General features: G+C 45.5%; 1 protein-coding gene across 1 annotated transcript; it reads right to left on the bottom strand.

The window, feature by feature from the left end:
- Positions 1 to 283: 283 nt before the first annotated feature.
- Positions 284 to 23,273, bottom strand: LOC137435492 (coiled-coil domain-containing protein 85B). The gene is made up of 6 exons (XM_068129327.2): positions 22,468 to 23,273; positions 7,743 to 7,810; positions 7,521 to 7,604; positions 6,768 to 6,857; positions 1,708 to 1,806; positions 284 to 1,556 (listed from the first exon to the last, which is right to left on the bottom strand). Exons 1-6 carry the CDS (start codon positions 23,072 to 23,074, stop codon positions 1,485 to 1,487), a joined length of 1,020 nt encoding a protein of 339 aa, XP_067985428.1. The 5' UTR covers positions 23,075 to 23,273; the 3' UTR covers positions 284 to 1,484.
- Positions 23,274 to 24,790: the final 1,517 nt, after the last annotated feature.

The following is a 24,790-nucleotide window of genomic DNA, read 5'->3' as shown; positions in this document are numbered from 1 at the left end:
TTAACTAGACCGGCACTCAGTAGAGAGCATACCTCCGCCAGGTGAACAATTTACATTTTGTATCCGAGTAGACCAAAAAAAAAAAACACTTAATCGAAATACTTATTACAACATTCCACCCAATGTCAAAACATCACCAAAATCTATTCAATTTGTCGTCTTGCACCCAACCTGTCCATCAATTTTTGGCCCAATCTATCCATAACCTTTTAAGATATCCTGCTCACAGACAAAACAGTAGTGAAACAAGCTTTGATGGCAGAGGTATCTGTCTGTGTCCAAGTTTCCTTGTATCTGTCATTGCAATGACATTTATTAATTATTTTATTCAGAAAAATTCCATCAATTCTTCAGTCAAGTTTTAACTACAAATTGTAAGGAAGAATTATCATATTTCTTTGCCAAATAGCACTGATTGTCCTGAAGCATTTACTTACATCGACATGTTTAAAACTAGTTCATATTGGTATGAAAATAACGTTATACTAATTGTACAGTAGCTCGTCATTGAAACGTTATATACAAAAATAACATGTATCAAGTTTGTACAAAAAAATAACATGTATAAACTGCAATTACAATCATTTTCATAATGTGTGCAAATCGTTATAGCAGCGATTTGCGAATTGTCACATGCGAAGGGAAATGCAATTGCAGTTTCACCACAATAACCAAACCTACGCCGACCGTGTTCAACACGCTTCCTGCAAGTCGATTATGGGCTTTCACCACAAAAATAACCAGCAATGGACTGCGGCCTTGTCATTCAAATGGGTAGGATGAGATTACACACTGGACAGAGGAAGTACTCAAGCATTGCAAGACGATCGTGACAGCAGACACCATCGCTAGGAGATAAACCTTATTGGGTTGCCTGTGATTCGCAACTTTGGGGGAAAAAAAATTTTTTTTTTAGGATTGTATGTGGGATAACCAAATTGAAACTATTTTAAAACCACCTTTCTCTATGGATGAGTGAAATTGGTTTCCTTCCAAAGTAAATGGGTTTGTTTGTTTGCTGTGTTTCTGAACTTTGAAACATGCACTTGTTTGTCAATGACATTCCAACATGGATGGATCATAGATGTCATTGTCATACATGTCATGCCGGTGTTGATAGTTTGTCCTCGATAATACCAGATATGTATTGTCCATAAGTGCTGTTGCCTTTCGTTTTGTTTTTTGAACAGGAAACAAACAAACAAAAATTATATATATATATATATATATATATATATATATAATTAAAGGGGCAGGACCAGAGATCCCAATGGTGAGACCAGCCAACCAATTAATGATGATGAATGTCTCAATTCAAAGTGAAAAGTTAATGTTATTGTAACAAAAATAAAAACTTTGGCCAATTGATTTGAGCTTCTGTAGAAAGGAGGGCTGGTGTGACCTGCTTTCAAAGCTGCTTATTGTATTATTCCGTGTTAACCAGGATAAGAAATTCAAAATCCAGAAAGGATTTTGGAAACAGACTAGGTGGCTCCTCTACGCTTCTGCGTTGGACTTTCACCACGTGCAGAATTTCCAATCTTCTTGAGCACCACCTGGAAGGAGATAAAGTGCAGGGGCAGCTCAGTTTATCGTCATCTTGATATACACCAAACATCATAAATGTGATATGGTGATTTACAGGCAAAAAAAAAATGGATGATTTTAAAGTTGGTATTTTGCTTGAGAAAGGCTTCACATCCTTACTTGGGACATTTCACGCAGAACTGCTTTCTCTTTGTCACTCATATCGCCATCCTCATAGGGCTCGAGAATCCTGTTATTTAAATTTGGGCTGTTGGGCACCTGCAGGAGATAGGCCACACGTGGTGATTCGAAATTATACTGCACCACCATGTTACAAAGCAGAAATGAGAGACGATAAAAATAGTTTTAAAATGTGAAGAATAAAATGCAGGTATGATATAAACAATAATAAAAAGGAACATGAAGAACACAAGTTAAACTAGAATGGCACTCGGAGCACACAGTCTCGCCTCACGCTCATCCTAAACAAAAATACCTGTTAACTGAACACAACACGATTGTGGCCCATTATACCGACATCCATGCATCCTGTTAGTCCCATATATAGTCAGGTTCACTATGTTTTTTCGTTCAAAATTTTGGTAGATTAGCAAAACGATACATTTTTGGAATATTCAGAGCATGAGGAATCCAAAAATTAATGTTTACATTTGCGTAGACACCTTTGCGAAAATGACACTCAGGACAGTGATGAAGATCTGTAAAAGCATATTCCTGAACGGTATAGACCTCGTAGATCCTGTGTATAGGACTTATAGTTCAATCTGATACTACCTATAACTTCCTATAACAACCTATAACTTCAAAGGACTTGCAATATCATGTATTATGTAATAGTTATATCACAAATATAAAGACAATGGTTTTCAATTACCTTTGTTTGTTGCTTTTCTATAATCCTGAGCACTATTTTGAGGCCTTTATCGGATTCCTTGACCCAGAAAACATAGGATTAGCATATTTAATTAAGTCTCTAGGTTGACTAGAAGCCGAGATCGCGCAAAATATGTATTTTATGGCGGCCATTTTCAAAATCCAAAATGGCGGCCATGCATGGCTGTGCAAATGCCAACATTGATTTTCAGATTCTCCATGCTCTGAAGATTCCAAAAATGTACAGGTTTGCTAATCCCAAAATTTTGAAAGAAATTATGTTTGTTAACATAGTGAACCTGACTAATATTGCCATTATCTGTTGCTTTATTGATCGATTGCAGTATTAGGAAATTTAGCAACCACTTTTGTACACACAAAGGTTAAATTGCATCAATGAAGATGAATGTGAAAAAAATTTGCCCTATGACTAATCAATCATGTGCATGAAATTTAGTATCGGTACTTAGTGTTATCGGTATTTATCGGTATAAATCGGTATCGGTATAATCGGTATAAAATTATCGGTATATTATCGGTATCGGTATAATTATCGGTATAAGTATCGGTATAATTATCGGTATAAAATATCGGTATTTAGTGTTAAGCGGTTCTGGAGAAGATTTTTATTTCACTTTTTTTTTTTTCAATCTAATATGGCCACCAGACCATGTGACTAAACGTCATACATTTAATTCTTCACACATCAGGTCAGACCCACTTCATATCTTTAAATTTGAAGTTTGATATTTTTCCAATTATGGATTTTGATTCATAATCCATTTATGGCTGGACCAATTATGGCTGGAATATCACTTCAGTGATGACATCATTGTTATCACCCTACAAACCCCATGGGGAATTGATGTCATATGCTAAGTTTCAATTTTTTTTCGTTGAGCGGTTTTGGAGATATCCAAATTTTTCCTCGAATCAAATATGGATGTCATACCAAGTGACCTATGACATCAGAGTTAGCAATAAAATATCCTCCATGTGGAATCAGTCCTACGTTTAAAGTTTCACATCCATCCTTCCATCGGTAAAGCGGTTGCAGAGAAAACATTTAAAAAAGAAAAGCAAATATATGCACATGAACAGGGGCATTGTAATAGTCTCGCAACTCCTTCGAGGCGAGACCAATGTATACATTTCAATTTTGGGAACAGAAAAATGTACACCGATTGACGTTTGGTGATTGAAAACTCAGATGTCGTAACTGGTACATACAGTACATCCCACCATGCACTACCCAGTCTTGTCAAGTTACAAAGTTCATCGAGTCGTGCAATGCTGCTGGCAGGTACATTCTCTTTTCATGTCACTGTCAAACATTTGCCTCACTGTTTACAAGTTAATGTTTTGCTATTCCATGATCGAAATAAAAACTGATCAATATACCGTTTTGACATTCAATACGTTTTTGATTCAACAAATCTGGTAAATCCAAGTGCATGCTGGGAAACCACGTCTTGGAAACCCATGGCACAGAGTTGAGCTTTAATAATAAGTGTGGAACCATTAGCCGTGTGGAAGGGATGAAGTATTTATATTGTATGTTGCCAATAAACAGCAAAATCGCCTCTCCTGGAGTATTACAACATTCCACCCAATACTTATTAGAGGGGAAGGAGTGAGGAAGGCAAGTGGAGGGGGGAGGAAAATAGAGGTGGTGGATGCGGGAGGCAAGCGGAGGTGGATGCGGAAGGCAAGCGGAGGTGGATGCGGGAGGAAAGCGGAGGTGGATGCGGGAGGCAAGCGGAGGTGGATGCGGGAGGCAAGCGGAGGTGGATGCGGGAGGAAAGCGGAGGTGGATGAGGGAGGCAAGCGGAGGTGGATGAGGGAGGCAAGCGGAGGTGGATGCGGGAGGCAAGCGGAGGTGGATGCGGGAGGCAAGCGGAGGTGGATGCGGGAGGCAAGCGGAGGTGGATGCGGGAGGCAAGCGGAGGTGGATGCGGGAGGCAAGCGGAGGTGGATGCGGGAGGCAAGCGGAGGTGGATGCGGGAGGCAAGCGGAGGTGGATGCGGGAGGCAAGCGGAGGTGGATGCGGGAGGAAAGCGGAGGTGGATGCGGGAGGCAAGCGGAGGTGGATGCGGGAGGCAAGCGGAGGTGGATGCGGGAGGAAAGCGGAGGTGGATGAGGGAGGCAAGCGGAGGTGGATGAGGGAGGCAAGCGGAGGTGGATGTGGGAGGCAAGCGGAGGTGGATGTGGGAGGCAAGCGGAGGTGGATGTGGGAGGCAAGCGGAGGTGGATGCGGGAGGCAAGCGGAGGTGGATGCGGGAGGCAAGCGGAGGTGGATGCGGGAGGCAAGCGGAGGTGGATGCGGGAGGCAAGCGGAGGTGGATGAGGGAGGCAAGCGGAGGTGGATGCGGGAGGAAAGCGGAGGTGGATGCGGGAGGCAAGCGGAGGTGGATGCGGGAGGCAAGCGGAGGTGGATGCGGGAGGCAAGCGGAGGTGGATGCGGGAGGCAAGCGGAGGTGGATGCGGGAGGCAAGCGGAGGTGGATGCTGGAGGCAAGCGGAGGTGGATGCGGGAGGCAAGCGGAGGTGGATGCGGGAGGCAAGCGGAGGTGGATGCGGGAGGCAAGCGGAGGTGGATGCGGGAGGCAAGCGGAGGTGGATGCGGGAGGCAAGCGGAGGTGGATGCGGGAGGCAAGCGGAGGTGGATGCGGGAGGCAAGCGGAGGTGGATGCGGGAGGCAAGCGGAGGTGGATGCGGGAGGAAAGCGGAGGTGGATGCGGGAGGCAAGCGGAGGTGGATGCGGGAGGCAAGCGGAGGTGGATGCGGGAGGAAAGCGGAGGTGGATGAGGGAGGCAAGCGGAGGTGGATGAGGGAGGCAAGCGGAGGTGGATGCGGGAGGCAAGCGGAGGTGGATGCGGGAGGCAAGCGGCGGTGGATGCGGGAGGCAAGCGGAGGTGGATGAGGGAGGCAAGCGGAGGTGGATGTGGGAGGCAAGCGGCGGTGGATGTGGGAGGCAAGCGGCGGTGGATGTGGGAGGCAAGCGGAGGTGGATGTGGGAGGCAAGCGGAGGTGGATGTGGGAGGCAAGCGGAGGTGGATGTGGGAGGCAAGCGGAGGTGGATGTGGGAGGCAAGCGGAGGTGGATGTGGGAGGCAAGCGGAGGTGGATGTGGGAGGCAAGCGGAGGTGGATGCGGGAGGCAAGCGGAGGTGGATGAGGGAGGAAAGCGGAGGTGGATGCGGGAGGAAAGCGGAGGTGGATGCGGGAGGAAAGCGGAGGTGGATGCGGGAGGAAAGCGGAGGTGGATGCGGGAGGAAAGCGGAGGTGGATGCGGGAGGAAAGCGGAGGTGGATGCGGGAGGCAAGCGGAGGTGGATGCGGGAGGCAAGCGGAGGTGGATGCGGGAGGCAAGCGGAGGTGGATGCGGGAGGCAAGCGGAGGTGGATGCGGGAGGCAAGCGGAGGTGGATGCGGGAGGCAAGCGGAGGTGGATGCGGGAGGCAAGCGGAGGTGGATGCGGGAGGCAAGCGGAGGTGGATGCTGGAGGCAAGCGGAGGTGGATGCGGGAGGCAAGCGGAGGTGGATGCGGGAGGCAAGCGGAGGTGGATGCGGGAGGCAAGCGGAGGTGGATGCGGGAGGCAAGCGGAGGTGGATGCGGGAGGAAAGCGGAGGTGGATGCGGGAGGAAAGCGGAGGTGGATGTGGGAGGAAAGCGGAGGTGGATGTGGGAGGAAAGTGGAGGGGGTTGTGGAAGGAGATGGAGGGGGGCAAGTGGAAGGAGATGGGGGGGGGGGGGGTGGTTAAGTGAATGGAAAATGGGGAGAAGATGCAGAAGTGGGGAGTCTTTGTAATTGTATTGACAAGTGCGCCATCAATCACTCACCGATTACATTAAATATTAACATGAGAAAGGAGGAAGGAATGTCAACATCCATGGTGCGAGGATGTGCAAATTATTTTTAAACTCTATTTGATAAGTGGCAAATAGTTGGTCATTTTAAACATATTTGATAAGAAAACATTAGGAAAGACTGGGAATTATAGCGAGGCATTAGGAAGAGGAGAGAATCGTTCCATTAAGGGTTGGCCAGATCATGGTATCGGTGTAAGCGATGACCATTTCCGTACAGTACTGGACGACTATGAACATCCGGCACACGAGAAATCAGGCTCAAAGCACCTGCACCGAATATCTAATAATTTCATATAAAAATCATGCAAGGCCTGTCTTCCATAGGTTCTTGTAATGTGCAAGGCCAAATTAAAACAAGTAAATGCTGAAAAGGAAAAGCAGAAAAGCCATGAGAGATGAAACCAACCGCGGCATTCTCAGAGCATTATTTCATTGAAACCGAGTGCAGCACAACTTTGCGGACACGAAGAACAAATACCTTCATTGCATGGACCACAGCCTCAGGTTTCTGTGATACCGCAGGCTTCCTACCCAATGACCCCTGAGGATCACTGGCATGCTTCGCTCCCTGGGGATAATAAAGAACGTGTTACTTGCGACAGCCGGGTACACACAACAGGCATGACGTTTTGCACGCGTCACAATTTGTGCCAATACACATCACGCATGCTCACGTTGTCTGTACACAAAGTACATCCGAAATGGGAGCATCTCCAACATGTGTAATTGCTTCCAAGTCCAAGCTACTCAGCAACGGTCCAATGCAGATAAACGTGTACATGAACATGATCTCTAAATTTTATTCATCTTTTACTTGCTATCTGACTCTCACGGTCAATTTAAATCTATTAACATCCGCATGCCATTGCCTTCCATAATGATTCTCAAAGCGTGGAATTATGCTAGGGTACCAGCATTGAGAGATAGAGGGATCTGTGTCGAGAGAGAGGGATCTGGGAAGTTAGACCGTGTCCTCAATAATAAGTCATAGGACCAAATCCTCTTCCACACAGATGTTGTGGACATCGAGACGTGACTGCATCTCTTTCTCACCTACACAGTAAGCATCTAATATCGTACGCATGTCCACACCCATGGGACACGACCACAATTGGTGGGGATATGGTACGGATGTGTTGGACAGAAATGCCATTTACCTCGTGATTAGGGAGTGCTCGTGTTTAGGGTGTGTACTCTGTTACATGTGTTGCTCACAATACGGTGCATTCACCTGGGGCTTGTCAGGCAGGTTTGGCAGCTTGGAAGATGACAGGGTTTTGTGGTCAGGACGGAAAGCCACCACCCCAGGAGGACGCTATCAAAATGGAGAAGAATGAACAGCATGTGAACACTGACAGAGCAATACATTCCAATCACCTTGTCACGACACCTTCTGCCATGCCCCACAATACCTGCACGTTGGAATTAAACATAGAAAGAAGCATGCACATACCTTTGGGAAAGACTCGATTCCTTCCAGCTGTTTTAGTTTATTCTCCAGGAATTTTATGTACAACATTTCTTGGGAGGGGAAAAACACAAAAACATGAAACGGTAGTGTGAGAACCTGGCATGACTTGTTAAAAACAAACAAAAAGACCCAACAAATTCCAGGTTTTCGCCACAGGCAATTTGGTGTTTAGTAATGCAATTATTCTGTGATTTGCGGAGTGACTGTGCTGTGCAACATATTGAGTGATGCAAATGAGTGGCCAAAAAAATGCAGATTGCTCAATTCCTTCATTCCAAGATTACCCACTTTCTGGATAAGATACCCCTTCACCGTTTCAGTAGGCCTGCTGTTTCACTCTCACGTGGTCCACAAACAGCACTTCATAAACAACTTGGTCTACCATTTGGCTCCTGGAATAGGAGAGCTATCTATTCATGACCATGATAACATCTGGCAGGAAGAATTCAGAGAATGTACATAATGTATGTGGGACAAATCGTTGTGGACCCAGATGGAATTAAAGGAAGATGGAAAAGATATATGGAAATACTGTTGAATGCAGAGAATGAATGGGATGGCAACATAGAGAGTAACCCAGTTTTAGGACCGGCAGAGAAGATAACCGAGAAGGAAGTTGAGGAAGCGATAAAAGCAATGAAGAGTGGAAAAGCGGGAGGGCCGACGGGAGTTTTGGGAGATATGTTGAAGGCAGCAGGAAGTTGGGGTATGAAGAGAATGACAGAGATCTGCAAACTGGTGGTGAAAGAAGGCCGCATTCCAGTGGATTGGGAACCGAGTACCCTCGTCCCTCTATACAAGGGGAAAGGTGACCCTCTGGACTGTGGCTCGTATCGAGCGATAAAGTTATTGGAGCATGGAATGAAGGTATTGGAAAGGGTGTTGGAGAGGAGGATAAGGAAGAAAGTGAAGATCGACGAAATGCAGTTTGGATTTATGCCAGGAAGAGGAACAACAGACATGCTTTCTATTGTGAGGCAGTTGCAGGAGAAGTACATGGAGAAGAGGAAGAAGTTGTTTCTTGGGTGTGTTGATCTGGAGAAAGCATTCGATAGGGTTCCACGTGAAGTATTGACATGGGCATTGAGGAAGTTAGGAGTGGAGGAATGGTTGATCAGAGTAGTGATGGCAATGTACAAAAGAGCACGCACAGCTGTAAGGACGAAGGCCGGGAACAGTGGTGAGTTTGAGGTGTTGGTGAGAGTGCATCAGGGGTCGGTACTAAGTCCACTACTATTTGTAGCTGTGATGGTGCTTGCTCGGAACGTAAAGGAGGGTTTACCGTGGGAGTTGTTGTGTGCAGGTGATCTGGTGTCGATTGCAGAAAGTATGGATGGACTGAAGGAGAAGATGAACAAGTGGAAGGAATGTATGGAGACAAAAGGTCTGAAGGTGAATATCGGAAAAACGAAGGTGATGGCAAGTGGTAAAGCATGTGGTGAGGTGGAAAGAACTGGGAAGTGGCCATGTGATGTGTGAAGGAAGGGTGTCGGAGTGAATTCCATTCAATGTACAATGCGCGCTGAGTGGGTTCATCAAAAGGTAGTGGTTTGAGAGGGTCATTAACCAGTGTAGCAGCTACATTCAAGTGTAAGGTGTGCACAGAGGGAGCTGCAGATGGAGGAAATGTTGAGTTGGATCTTGGAGACGGCATGAAGCTGGAAGGTATGAAAACATTTTGTTACCTAGGAGACATGCTGAATGGAGAAGGTGGATCAGATTCGGCAACGGTTTCTGGAGTGAGATGTGCATGGAAGAAGTTTCGGGAACTGAGTGGCATGCTGATGAGGAGTGTCGTTGAAGCTGAAGGGAAAGGTGCATGCTGCATGTGTGAGAAGTGTTATGATTTATGGGAGCAAGACATGGGTAATGAATGTAGAGCAGCAACGAAGGCTGGAAAGGGTGGAAATGCGAACGGTTCGACGGATGTGCGGAGTATCGTTGAGAGAGAGGAAGACAAATGATGAATTGCGAAAGATGATGGGAATAGAGTCTGTGATTGATGCTGTGAAGAGAAACAGGTTGAGATGGTTTTGTCATGTGTTGAGGAAGGATGAAAGTGACTGGTTGAGAAGAGTGATGGAAATGAATGTAGAAGGAAGTAGAGGACAGGGAAGACCGAGAAAGACTTGGCTAAAGATGGTGGAAGAAGAAATGCGGGCAAGGGGGTTAACAAGGAGAGATGCAGAAAATAGGGCAAAATGGAGAAGATTGTCATGGGGATCGCAAGGCTAACCCTCACTCTTTTAGGGAAAATGGCCTTAAAATGCCTGTTGTTGTACATAACGTATGTACCATACCCGAAAGAGATCATTGATGCTGCCAAAGTAGTCTTGGAATGGGGTATGTTGGTTGTTTTGCCATTGCCTTCCCTGCAGGCAGTCAGGGCAGAAATTTTTTAATTTGGCCAGGGTGCCGGTAATAGCTCGCCTCCTCGAGGCCAAAAGCACTGTGGGATCTTGAACATTCATCAACTAATGCTGGCAGATGGGATATGCCCAATTTAACGTCCATCCGAGGGATGGCACCCATATTGATGCCTCGCCCCACCTGCGAAACACCAGGGTTGCAGTTTGTAGTTGGGTCGAGATTCGGCACCAAGCTTAGACAGCTGAGAGGCGAGTGCTCATTTCCAGACTATCCTGCCAGCTCTGACGGGGCACACTCACACATGAGTGGGGCATGTTTGCAGTCAGCAAGTGGAAAACTAAAGCAATTAAAGGAAGAATGAGTGAGAAGGGGGCACGTTCCGTTAGCCAGTGGCTTGCTATCACTTGCCAAGCAAGCTGTTCTGTGCCAATCGCTTTGCAGGCCGCTTGCCTAGCCACCGGAGGTGATTAAGAGAGGTGCCTTGCGAGGGCCAAGCGAGCTGCTCGTAAACGGAACGCCTCTGGATGTTAGCAAAAATGGCTGCCATAGTAGAATTCAAAACGATTGGTGGCTAGAATCCTCAATTTTGCTATCAGAGGACATTCATATAAAAACGTGCAGTTCATATTTTTGTTACTTCAAATTAAATGAGAATTGTAGTAGATACAGTTTATATAAATAATGAAATACAATACTTAAGTATGCACTGTGACATTTATCGGAGTCAGGGGCGCCGCCAGGGATTTTGGGCCCCATGAAATGATATCACAATCACAATGGGCCCCTATGAAGCACGCGCACACATTTTTCCAAAAGACATTTTTGCCAGGAGATTGAAACAACGCTTATATTTTTGCATAAGGTATGGAATTCACGATTTGATGCAAGACTGATACCCACACAAGAAATGTGCTCAAGGCCATATTTTATAGTCTAAATGTAATTTTAATGGTAAGAATTACAACATACATTACAACATACAGCATTAACCTCTCTTCAATTAAAATAAATTAACATTATCATCTATAGAATGATATAACAAACAAAATAATAAAATCAGCAGCAGAGTATACATACAAGTGTACATAGCAAGTGTAGTGATCCAATATCCATAGCCATGCCATTTAGTCATCACTGGTCCTTGCTCAGCCTCGCACACCAAGAGCCCAGCGCCGAGCCTCGTTGCTCGCAGTCACTGATCAAGTCTTTGAAGTCCAGCTTTCTAGCCAACTGACTTTCAATGGACAGCATGGCAAGACTGCAAAGCCTGGTAAATAATTTAATATTGAGAATTTTTACCTAATGTTCTAATAATTTTTAGGGCCCCTGTCAGTGCAGGGCCCTTGGAATCATCCAAACTTCCCCCCCCCCCCCCCCCCTTACAGCGCCCCCTGACCGGAGTACACCGTAGGTAAACGATAAACCTGGACTTCTTGAACCATGGCGCCCGATGCAAGCTCACGTGACGCAGCATTGTCTGGTCACGTGACTCTCCACCGGCCGATTTTTTCCAGATATTTTCATTTGCTGACATTTTTGTGATTTCTTTTTACTGGAGTATTTGCGTTGAGCTGTACCAGTGTGCAAAGTTTCAACTTTCTAGGCCACCTAAAAATTATTCAACATTTATATCCATGTGCGAGTCAGTGAGTGGTTAAAAAGAGCTTAATATATTACGGTCGATATGTTTTGCGACAAAAACAAACCGGTTGTTGCGAGAAACAAACATCGACATTAGAGTAACAAACTCCCTCTTGCTTTGAATGGAAGGAAGAGTTCATGAAATCTGAATTTTGGTTTTCCTGAATCGGTCTTAGAATGGTCTTAGACTTCCATTTAGTTAACAAATCTTGCCAAGGTGGATAAAAAAAAATAAATAGAGTGAGTTATGGTTAAAAATAAGCAGAAATACAGGATTATTTTGTACATTTTGAGTTCAAAGTCTTCCTGGTGAAACCGAGATACAAGCCTCGGAAGATCTCATTCTCGTACTGTGATTGGACAACTCAGGTAAAACTAGATGGTATTCATAGAATACTTACCCTGCGCAGTCAACTTGGTGCAAGCCGACTCTTGTTTTTGAAGGATTTTTTTTTCACTTTGATCCAATATGGCTGCCAGACCAAGTGAGCGATGACATCATAAATTTATATTTTCTAATATAATTGTTGCATAGATCACGTTTGATAAATTTCAAACTGATCAGACTAAGCGTTGTCCCTGTCGAATTATGACGTCATAATTAAGGCACCGATGACATCATAATTAACATAGCTTATTCCCCATGGGGGAGTAGTTGAAAATGAGCCATGTTTCAATTCTTTCTATTGAGCAGTTGGGAGATAGAGGTGTAACGTTTTTCCAAGATGGCGTCCGTACCATGTGACCTATGACGTCATAATTATGAATAAAAAAATTCTACAGGCTAAGGCACTCCTATGGTAAAATTTCGTGCCAATCGGACCGACGGTTGCCGAGAAAATGAATTTTAAAAAATGCAGACACGTACGCACGCCGTACGTAACCGAATGCTTAACCCTGCTTTTCGCTTCATGAGCGCAGGGTAATTAATTCTATTTTTGAAACATAGAATGCTCAGTTTCTGCTTCCAGCAGGACTGTTTAGGGCTTGGGACACAAACTGTGCGATCGGTGCTTCACAGACAGGATCCTGCAGCACAAAATGTTCCCCCCTCGCTTATATGTTAGACAGGGTAACCGTCTGCTAACAGGTCGATTGACGCCAAAATATCCCACTGTGTCTTTCAAGAGGAGTCGCAGTTATTTCCAGCATCCTGAACAAATTGCAAGTTCCTGCCCAAATCAGCTCCAGTTCAATGTCAAAGCCTGGCCAGCCAGTTCGTGAAAGACAGACCAAAATTCCCCCAGGGCTGATTCCACAAGGTGACAATAAATGGGGCCATTAAAGTAGTCGTAGTAGTAGTAATAATAGTAGTAGTAGTAATAATAGTAGTAGTAGTAATAATAATAATAGTAGTAGTAATAATAGTAGTAGTAGTAGTAATAATAGTAGTAGTAATAATAGTAGTAGTAGTAATAATAGTAGTAGTAGTAATAATAGTAGTAATAATAGTAGTAGTAGTAGTAATAACAATAGTAGTTGTAATAACAATAGTAGTAGTAATAACAATAGTAGTAGTAATAACAATAGTAGTAGTAGTAATCACAGTAGTACTAATAATAATGGTAATAGTAGTAGTAAGAGCAGTAGTAATAGCAGTAGTAGTAATAATAGTAGTAGCAACAGCAGCAACAATAGTACTACTACTACACTGTACCCTTCCCCAGAACACAAACCTACAAGCAAAATAACTTTCTGCTGCAATCCATAAAAGTTCTTCAAATTCCATCAGCTTGGAAATCAGCCAACATTACCGCTTTACACAAAAATGGTGCAAAAACATGTCCTTGCAACGACAGACCAATCAGCCTGCTCCCAATATTCAGCAAAGTCATGGAATACATACATCATTGCTTCGGAAATCAAATCCTTCCTCTTCTCCAATGGCTTGATCTCTGATCATCAATTTGGTTTCAGACCAGGTTACTCTACGCTGGACATGCTGCTTCTGCTGTCTAAACAATGGATGGAGGTCCTCAATGCCAAACAGGAAATCGGAGTCCGTCTCCCTTGACATATCACGTGCCTTTGATATGGTCTGGCACCATGCTCTACTCACCAAACTCTCCTCCTATGGTATCCATGGAAATCTCCACGCATGGCTTGCGGACTTCCTCTCTGGTCGCAGTCAACGTGTGGCCCTGAATGGATTTCTCTCATCTCACCTTACTGTTCAGGCTGGAGTTCCCCAAGGTAGTGTTCTGGACCCTGTGTTTTTTTCTGGTCTTCATCAATGATCTCTTCGACTCTCTGGAAAATGCTCTCTATCTCTTTGCTGACGACTCCACTCTATGCCGCTCCATACCTCATCCCTCAGATCGGCAGTCTGCAGCCTCCTCACTCTCTGCAGACCTGGACAAAATCAGACTGGTCAAACAAGTGGAACATGTCTTTCAATCCTGACATATCTCACACTCTCACCATGTCTCTCCGAAAAGACCGACTGGACAACCCTCCAATCTACTTTCGCAACAGTCCTCTCCAAGAAGTTCTGTCACTCAAACTTTTGGGTCCCACTATCTGCCATGATCTTTTCTGGGAAAACCACATATCCAAGCTGGCCTGCAAAGCCAGTCGCCGACTGGGCATCCTCCGTCGTGCGAAGTCCTTCCTTGGCAAACCTGAGCTCCTCACCACATACAAGGCTTTCATCCACAGCTCAATGCAATACTGCTCTCCCCTCTGGGCTGGTGCTCCTGCCTCACACCTAGCTCGGCTTCACGCTGTTGAAACCAAAGCTTTCAGCATCATTGGAATCTCCCATGATGAAGCTATCTCTGAGGGCCTTTCACTCACTCACCGCAGGCAGCTTGGTGGTCTGTCTTCTCCCGACACCTCTCCGGCCTTGCTTCCCCAGCGCTGTCTGTGCTTTGTCCCCCAAATGTTCCTACAGGTCGCACAAGAGCTGCTTGCAACTCTCTTCTCATGAAACTGCCAAAATCAAGACTCTCTGCTCACCTTCACTTTCATTTCTCTTTTCTCACACCTCTGGAACAAATTCCCTCTCTCTTCAATCCCTCTCCTCCCTCCAAGTCTTTAAAACAGCTGTTCACCACCATCCCCAATCCAAAACCTTGATCTTTTCTACCCCCGTTAATTCACCCCAGATCCACTTTTTTAATAGAAACTTCTTTCCTGGAAGTCCTAGCAGTGTCCATGTGTTTTATCTCTCCCACCCCCACCCCTTCCCACGTCTCCTCCTCCCCCCCTCCCCCCAAGCCCTCTCCCTCCCAAATATCTCCCGATGTCTCTGCTCTCAAATGTTGTACTTTTGTGCTTCCGTCTCTCCCAATCTTGTCTCCCATTCCCTTTATCATATGTTTTATGTGTCCGTTTGTTTTTTTGTGATTAATGTTGGCTCTCACACGAGCCTCGATCGTGTATACAAAAGAAAAAGAAAAAGCACTCTGAAACCCGACAATCAGGAGGGAGATCACAATAATACAAATGCGAAAATTAGAGAAAATTGAGGGGTGACAGTGATTGCAAGGGTAAATATGTGGGTATTTATGATCAATTTAAAAACAAATGCATGTTTGTGTTCAGGACTACTCAGCGTCGCCAATCCAGCTTTAGCTCTAATTGGGAAGACGTTCGTCATTCAACCCGCTTGTTTTTACCCCTAAATGTATCGATGTGAAAAACAAATAAATAAAAAATAGCCTCCACCTATCCACATCTCAAATAATTTCCCCATTCTCCTACCCTTGCTCCGTCCCATGAGGTTTGTCACCACACTTGTAGCTTTTGAAGTTAAAAAGTCTGCAGATCAGAAATTTTCACGTTTACCTTCTTATTTACTGATTATATCTGGCAAATACCAGGTTTATCATGCTATTTGTTTCACTCCAGGAATGAAAACAACATCTCGTACCAAGGACGCGGATGTGGCAGAAAGCTTCAGCGAAGATGAAATCAGAACTCTTGTTAAGTCCACAGTGATGCAGAAAAAAACCAATTAGAAAGCATCCCAAAAATGCAAAGCCCGTCCCCGTATCAGCGCTGTACTCCAACTAAACTTGACGAAAACAACACCTGAGTATGTAAAATGTATTAACTCGTGTTCGCTATATTCTCATGAGATTGTTGAAAAATTGATAAAACCTCAAATGTTAAACGACGAAATGCAAGTGGACAAAATAATGAAACATGAAAGTGACTAATAAATCCAGTCGTCTCGTGCCGAAAAGGTGGCGGATTGGCTGATAAGGACTATTTGTCCTTTATTTATTTCTTTTTTGTATACAAGATCGAGGCTCGTGTGAGAGCTAACATTAATCACCAAAAAAAACAAAAAAACGGCCACATATAACATAATAAAGGGAGCGGGAGACAAGACGGGGAGAGAGAGGGAAGCACACAAGTATAACAGTAGAGAACAGGGACATCGGGAGATCTGTGGGAGGGAGAGGGCTTGGGGGAAGGGAGCAGGGAAAAGGGGGGGGGGGGGGGGCGGATGTGGTATAAGACAAATGGACATGCTAGGACTTCCAGGAAAGAAGTCGGTATTTCAAAAAGGTGGATCTGGGGTGAATTAATGGGGTTAGAAAAAGCTTAAGGTTTTGGATGGGGAAGATAAGAGATGGTGGTGAACAGCTGTTTTAAAGACCTGGAGGGAGAAGTGGGATTGATGAGAGGCAGTTTGTTCCAGAGGCGGGAGTAAAGAGGAATGAAAGAGTGAAGGTGAATAGAGAGTCTTGATTTTGGCAGTTTCACCAGAAGAGGGTTGCTGGCAGATCTTCTGCGACCTGAAGGAATATTTGGGGGACGGAGCACAGACAGAGTAGGGGGGGCTAGGCCGGACAGAAAGACCACCAACCTGCCTGCGGTGAGTGAGTGAAAGGCCCTCAGTCAGCTTCATCACAGGAGATGAAGTTCTGTCAAAGCCATTTACTGTGGCTTTGTCCACTTCCGTTCGAGGGGAAACCTTAAAAGGAACATTTCCGATCAATTGTAAATGAGTCCGAGAATCCTTTGGCCGTACAATGTGATGCAATTGCTAGGGAAGTTTTGAGTTTATCAAGGTTTGTTTGTGTACATTCTTCTGGGGTTAAACCGGTGCAGGATTGGGAATGTTTTACGAACTGGGAAAACGAGGATTGATTTTGGAAGAGAAACCATAGTTCAGCAAGACAAGTAGAGTGCCCGATTATAATGAAAATCGTGTTAATAAAAGGACAATCCTGAGGGATGACACTGTGGGTGGGATGTATTGCATTTTATGAACATGGGTGTGAAATGCTCACAGCATTTCATGAGGAGCACGAAGACGACGACATGCAATGGAACACGGACTAAGTTAGAGTAAATTCGCTTCAGTTGTGTTCATCGCTTCAGTAAATAACTACAGATGAAAAGGCTCTACCTACCAAAACTTGGTAGGTAGAGCCTTTTCATCTGTAGTCATTTTCAAGTTTGCTTGGGCCTTGTTCAAACTTTTACATTGCTCAAGGTATTGTTGCGGAGTTGCAATGGTGAAACAAAATTATGTACTGAAATGCAGAAATATCTACAGTGCCTTCAGAAAGTATTCACACCCCCTTGACTATTTCCATATTTGGTTGTGTTACAGCCTGAATGTAAAATGGATTAAATCGTTTTTCTGTCACTGATCTACCACATAATACCCCATAATTGGGTATTTCTTTTAGACACTTCAACAAAATAATTAAATAAAAAGGAAAAGCTGAAATGTCTTGAGTCAATAATTATTCAACACCTTTGTTATGACACTCCAAATTGAGCTCAGGTGCATCCAATTTCCTTTGATCATCCTTGAGATGTCGTCTACCACTTCATTTGACTCCACCTCTGGCCAATTCAATTGATTGGACATGATTTATGAAGAAACACACCTTTCTATGCAAGGTCCCACAGTTGACAGCGCATGTCAGAGCAGAAACTACCATGAAATCCCAGGAACTGTCGATTTAACTTCGAGATAGAATTGTGAGGAGGCATAGATCTGGGAATGGTATAAAATAATTTCTGGAGCGTTGAAAGTTCTCAAGAGCACAGTGACCTCTATAATTAGGAAATGGAAAGAATATGGACCTACCCAGACTCCACCTAGACCTGGCCGTCTGACCAAACCGGGAAAGAAGGACCTCAGTCAGGGAGGTGACAAAGAACCCAATGACCACTCTGACAGAACTACAGAGTTCCTTGACTGAGATGGGAGAACCTGCCAGAAGGACAACATTCTCTGCAACGCTTCACAAATCCAAGCTTTATGGGAGAGTGGCCAGACAGAAGCTATTCCTGAGAAAAAGGCACATGACAGCACGACTGGAGTTTGCAAAAGTCACGTGAAAGACCGAGCATGAGGTAAAAGATTCCATGGTCTGATAAGATGAGAATTGAACTGTTTGGCCTGAATGCAAAGTGCCATGTCTGGTGGAAACGAAGCACAGCTCATCACCCATCTAACACCATCCCTACTGTTAAGCATGGTGGTGGTGGTGGTGGCATCATGCTATGAGGATGCTTTTCAGCAGCAGGGACTGGGAGACTTGCAAGGACAGAGGGAACAATGAATGTCGCGAAACAGGCAAATCCTTGAGGAGAACCTGCTTCAGAGTGCAAAAGGTTTTAGACCGAGGTGAAGATTGATGCTCCAACAGGACAATGACCCCAAGCATGCAGCCAAAGCAACACTATGGCTTCAGAACAAGAACGTGAAAGTCCTTGAATGGCCCAGCCAAAGCCCAGACTTGCATCCCACTGAGAATATGTGTAAAGACCTGAAGATTGCTGTTCACCGACGCTCCACATCAAACTGGACAGGGCTTGAGCAAATTTGCAAGATAGTATGGGAGAAACTCCCCAAATCCAGATGTGCCAAGCTGATACAGAAATACCCAAGATGATTAAAAGCTGTAATCATTGCCAAAGGTGCTTCTACGAAGTATTAACCCAGGGGGTTGAATACTTATGTAAATTAGATATTTCTGTATTTCATTTTCAATAAATCTGTACAATTTCTAAAAACATGTTTTCACTGTCATTATGAGGTATTTTGTATAGATTGGTGACAAAAAAAAAAAATCTAAGTTTAATCCATTTCGAATTCAGGCTGCAACAACAAAATGTGAAAAAGTCAAGGGGTGTGAATATTTCTGAAGGTGCTGTGTAGGGTTTTGATCAAAGTTTGTGTCCAATTCCCTATTGAAAATTACAGTTTCCATCGCATCGTGTAACCAGCTATGTTGAACGAAAAAAAACAAACTTTGGGACTCAATCTCAACAAATGGACACTTGAGACCAAATGGAGACCATACAACAAATAGCAGCACACAATGGCTTGGTGGACATTTTCCTACACAGGCATGAAATTACCATCATGGATGAAGAAAAGCATCACAGTGTTGATAGAAGGAAGACTTCGCATTCGCGGCACATTGACATGGTTGACATGCACATACAACAATAACACAAGCAGGATACGGGTCAAGAGGGTGATGCTCAACATATTGCAAAGTTGCCCATTGTAGCTGAAGACAGTTGTTTGCATGTGACATGTGAGCAACCTGGGAGCAGGAAGTTGTTTATGGTGTGGCAGCGTGTCAATCTTCCTAAAAGGCTTTCATCCACAGATCGAGTACTGCTCTCCCCTCTGGGTCAGCGCCCCTCTGCCTTACAGCTTGTTCCGCTTGACGCCGTGGAAAACAAGGTCTTCAAGATCATTGGAATCTCCCGCGACGAAGCAGTCTAAAGGCCTATCACTTTCACATCGCAGACACGTAGGTGGTCCGTCTTCGACTGTTGGTCTTGCACCCTTCTGCCCTTTCCATGCTCTGCCTCCCCCCCAACCCCCCCAGGTTTCTATAGGGTGCACACAATCTGCCGGTACCTGCGAAATGATGAAGCTCTCAAAACCCAGAACCGTTGTTCACCTCCTCCACTCATTTGTTCCTCTTTTCTCACCTTTGGAACCAACTTCCTCAGTCTCTTCAATCCCATTTTCCCCTCCATTGCTTCAAGACAGCTATCCACTACCATCTCATCCCCATCCACACTCTTGATCTTTTCTACCCTAATTAACCTCCCTCAAGCCCACATCTTTGAGTTTCTAGTTTATCAGTTGGCCTTCATGAAAAACAACTTGGGAACTTTAACGTTCACAAACGACCAGTGCTGGCGGATCAGGCCTCTGGCTTAGTGTCCATCTATGAATCACCCTGTCTGGACCTTATGTATTAAGATTTTAAGGCAAAAACTTATCAGACCCTGTGTGTGGTTAGAGTGTCCGCTCGGAATCTGGTGGATCTGGGGTTCGATTCTGACCCTGGCAAAGTCGCACGAAAGAGACTTCATAAATTGCACGAGCCGTTTCCCAACATGACACTGGTTCAGCATTCCCAGAATCGAAACAGAGCACCGATAAAACCCCATGGGTTGGCTTGTGGGTCCACTCAGCTTTCCACTGGGAGTGACATTTGTCCTTAAACTTAACTGCTGACTGCAGATATAAAAGCCCAGTCACCAGATTGCATTGCCAGCACCTAAAGAACCCCAGGAAGTTACTCCCACCAAAGTCAACGGCTACATTTGCCTCCTGTTAAAAGTCCTCAAGTCTCATGAGCCTTAGACCATGTAAACAAATAAACGCGTTTCTTTAACTGGGTGCCATGCAGTTTTCTGGAAGGATGCTTTTGTCCGACTTTCTAAGGTGAATGAAAATGATCCGAAACGGAACAAGCAATTAAAGTTCCGACGCTTCACTGACAAAAACGGTGTACTCTTACAAACCACACAAAGCGGTGACGCGTGCGCCGGGTCCATGGTCAACACCGAAGCTGCTGATTTGTGACTAAGTCTTCCATATTTTCAAAACATCACAGTGTTGCCAAAATAATATGCCCAGTGTGCGACATTATTCCTCACCATCAAAAGGTCAAGGTCAAACTCCCGGGATGAAGATGTTTTCTTGGGTACACTGAAAAAAAATCACCCAAATGAGATCCATCCTGGTGCACCTGCTGACGGTACGGTGTTCGAAGTTACCTTTTTGCAGTTAATGGTTCATGTACGGGAGTACAAGTGCAAGTCCGCCACAAAGCCGCTATTCCTAGTTTCTAATCTGAAGGAATTTTATTCCAGACCAAGTGAGATCTAATCCTACGACTCTGGGCTTGTTAGCAGTCTCGGTTCCGAGCACGCCGATCCGTTGGATTATGGTCATAAAATATCCCAAAAGAACTTCCTACATTAACAGTAGTTGTACAGCACGTGTGCCGATATCCTGGGCGTATTCCTAAAGCATCGTCTATTTATTACATACGAACAAGGTTGAGGAGTGTCGATTTGAGGAAATCGAAGTTTTTTGTTTTTTTAAAATTGTAAATACAGGTATCAAAGTTCAACAAGCATTCTGATTATTGCGCTGCAATACATGTCCCCTACTGGCAATCTGTCGTCCGGAATACTGTTGGGGAACTTACCAAAGTTCAAAGTGCCATAACTGTCAAAAATGATCGAAACGTCGTGAAGTTCGAACTTGATCTGTAACTTATCATGAGGAAACCATGTACCAAGTTTGAAATCATTAGCATCAAGAGTTTAGAAAAAAAAGTCCGGAAAGCTGTTCTTTGCGTGACGGACTGACGGACGGAGGGACGGAGTGCAAACCTATAGTCCCCTCCGGTGTACACCGGTAGGGGACTAATAAGAAGCCTGGAGAACAGGTGACACTAAGGTCACAGATACAAAATGGAGTGAAGGGAAAACACGGGAAGAACATATGGAGGCATCACAGCACGGAAGGAGAGAAGTTGCGGGTTAAACTGGGACAGGATGGAGTGAAGCGTAAAGGTAGAAATGGGAGAGACCACAAGGTGGTGATGGGCTTCAGACTTGAAATCCTAGAGGAAAGACCTTGAGGACGACAAATTCAGGAAAACTTCCACAGGCAGAAGGTTGAATGAATGGAACTGCGTGCGGAGTTTAGACTTGGTAAAGCTTACAAGAAAAGGTTTTTTTATTTGTACAAAGTCGAGGCTCATGGAAGAGCTGTGTGATGGACAGTAGAGGGCAACGCACTGAAAGTGGCACAACACTGCGACACAATTAAGGAGAGAGAAGAGGGAAGGAAGCATAACACGTAAGCAGCAACAAAGTGAGGAGTACACAGACATTATGGAATTTTAATAAAGAGGGAGTTGCTGGAAGAATGTGATTGGGTTGGAGAGAGTTGCAAGGCCACTCACTGATCTGCCTGTGGTGAAGAAGAAGCTTTACCTGTCATTGAAAAAAAAAAAAGTGAGAGAAGGGAATGTGGCAGCAAAAAGAAGGGTAGCCAAGGGTATGGCACGGTAGAGGGAGTAGGAATAGTGATTTGAGAGGAAATGTTGTCGTTTCGTATACAGCCTGTGGTTGCATCATTTCTGGAAGCTCAGTTGTGACGCTGATGCAGTGCCCCCTATTATCAGTAAGCTGGTACTCATTTTGCAGACCGCAGAATGATGACAGGCTGAGTCAACCCAGCTGGTGTTTATTTAATGGCATGACAGGGGCTCAAACCCAAGACCCCAAGATCTTAAGGCAGCCACCTTAACCGGTAAACCAACACCAGTCTAGAGGAAATGAATGGGAATGATGCATGCATTCTCAGAGAGGAGGTTCAAATTTGGGAATTGAGCAGTAAAAGTAATAATATTAATAGGGTGAAGGGAAGGGGCACGTTCGCAGCACCTACCGTTACCGTGTAGGTCCTCAGGTGTGACGTCTCGAGAACCCGCGTGGACGTGCTCGGTGCTCAGGTCTCCGGTCAAGCTGCTTCCATCACCAAAGTCCCGCGTTTGACCCCGGAGGACCTCCAGACTCCCAGGAGCGTCCACGTGACCTCGCTCCTCGTCCAGCATGAGGCAGATGTCCGTGAGCTCCTGGTTGTTCCGCAGCACCTGCTCCTGCCGTCGCTCCAGCTCGCGGAGCCTTTCCAATTGCGCTGCGATCTCGGGTCCGAACATTCCGACCGCGTGGCGACCAAAGCGATGCCACTCGGTCGCCGCTTTCTTGCTCTTCTGCCTGTCGTCGTCCAGGAAGCAGCAGAGCTCCCGCAGCTCGTGGTTCTCCCCTTGGAGACGCAGGTTCGCCTCCTTGAGGGCGCGGATCTCCTGCAGGTGCACCTGGAGCGTGCGGTTCACCTCCTTGATGGTGGTTTGCTGACCCACTAGAGCCGACACCTTGCCCATGTCCGCCCGTCTCAGGAGCTTCACCAGGTCTTCCTTCCTCAACTTGACGAGTTCTGCATCGCTCAGGGCCGCCGACTCGTCCCTGGGGCCACCTGCAAATCTCACTGCCATGACGTGGTCTTCACGTCAAAGACTCAGGTAATGACGCATTAGACGCGGACTCGCAAGAAATGGACCGAGTACAGGACGAGAATCCGAAGCAGGTTACGAATCTTAAAAGGTAAACTTGGGTCGTGTTCGAACGTCCGTGATAACCCGACACAAATGACCTTCTCCTACCCCGAGCACCATCAACTGCCACTGAATACGTGACCCCGCCCACCTGCAGCTCGATTCCAATCAGCCAACCCGCGCCGAACCTGCATGCGTGACGTAGAAATAGGGCGTGGCACAAGCCTGCAAGGTAAAAGGCGTTTTCACCGTTCTCAACTGGAAATAGTAAACCGTGGCTCATAGGTATAAATAATCTTTAACGCAATCACAGAATTAATGCAAAACGAACACACAACCATGTCCGATAAATCAGCGGTGATGCAACCACCGTGACGTCTTGGTGAAGTCACGCGAGGGTCGGAACGCAACACAACACCTGTGCGCACTTCATACCACCAATATTATATATAGATGGACTCACCAGGAACGGTCCCGTTCGTATGGACTTGTTTTTCATCCAGTATCGCGGCACCTGGGCGAGGTGCGTACACCATGTCGATGACGGCAAGGACAAGCATCATGTTATCGTAACTAATCTTAATAATTCACATCAAACGAACGTCGTTGCTATCGCGTCTCGGATTGTAACACGTGATCGCTGCGGCGATTTGCCAACAAACAGCTCCATACCTGATCCAAGGTGTGGTAAACAGTGTGTAAACAAGAATGTATCAATTGAATGCAGGTTTATTAGCAACAACGATGAACAATCAATCTGCAAGACAAAGAAAGCGATGGTAGATATTAGAATAAGATAATAGATACAGAATATGCAAATAACAATGCGCAGTATTACACAAGATGAGAACGCAATAGAGAACAGCACCATACAAGAGTTGTCTATCTCCCTTTCCGAAAAACGTTCAATTGTGACACAGAATAGAACGAAAACTGGAGACCGAGAAAAAGGATCACACGAGTTTATAGTTGATATTGTTCTGAATTGAATCGGGCTGGTGGTTTGATAATTCGCTTCGGGCGGCCCGTCACCACCCGATCAATCGTCGGAGTCCTCTGAGGGCAGTTCGTAATTTCCTGGTCCATTGTGGGAGTCTTCGGTGGGTGGTTCACTATCGCCCTGTCCGACGCCGGAGTCCCCTCCAGCTGGTCCATCATCACCCGAACCGTCAAGGGGGCAGAAATAGGCAGTGACTGTGGAGGTGTGGCGGTGGTCTGCACATGTGGTTGGTTAGCGACTCTCGCGGGTGGTGTCATCGCGGTGGTGGAGCGGAGTGTCTGTGATGGTAAGCCCGGCGCAATGACAAGTGTTCACCCTTCTGGGGAGTGGTAACAGGATTGAGACAGACTCTTGGAGCGGCGATGGGTTGGGTACCAGACATTAAGTATTTCGGTACGATTGGCATAACACTTGGCATAACGCTTGGCAGCATGCCACTTTTGCCAGTCGTAGTGGGAGTTGTCATGCTGAAAGGCGTAAAACGTCGCAGGAACTTACGATTCCGGAGAGTGATTCTTCCGGAGCCATCCACCTTGACAACGTATTGATCGAATTGTTTTACTTCAATCACGGTTCCGGTCCGGTCCCATTTTCGTGGTTCCAGGCCGGTCTGGTTCTGGATCCGGACATGGTCCCCGACGGCCAGTGGAGGTAGT

The sequence above is a fragment of the Myxine glutinosa genome, chromosome 9, assembly GCF_964187855.1.
Source record: "Myxine glutinosa chromosome 9, kmMyxGlut1.1, whole genome shotgun sequence".
In the NCBI taxonomy this organism is placed as follows: Eukaryota; Metazoa; Chordata; class Myxini; order Myxiniformes; family Myxinidae; genus Myxine; species Myxine glutinosa.
This window is presented reverse-complemented; position numbering and strand designations above follow the sequence as displayed.

Coding starts and splice junctions, on each gene's coding strand:
- LOC137435492 (XM_068129327.2), bottom strand. CDS start 23,074: ATGGCAGTGAGATTTGCAGGTGGCCCCAGGGACGAGTCGGCGGCCCTG. Junction 7,811..22,467: donor TGAGGACCTACACGGTAACG/GTAGGTGCTGCG, acceptor TCCCCTCCCAAG/AAATGTTGTACATAAAATTC. Junction 1,557..1,707: donor TTCTGCGTGAAATGTCCCAA/GTAAGGATGTGA, acceptor ATCTCCTTCCAG/GTGGTGCTCAAGAAGATTGG.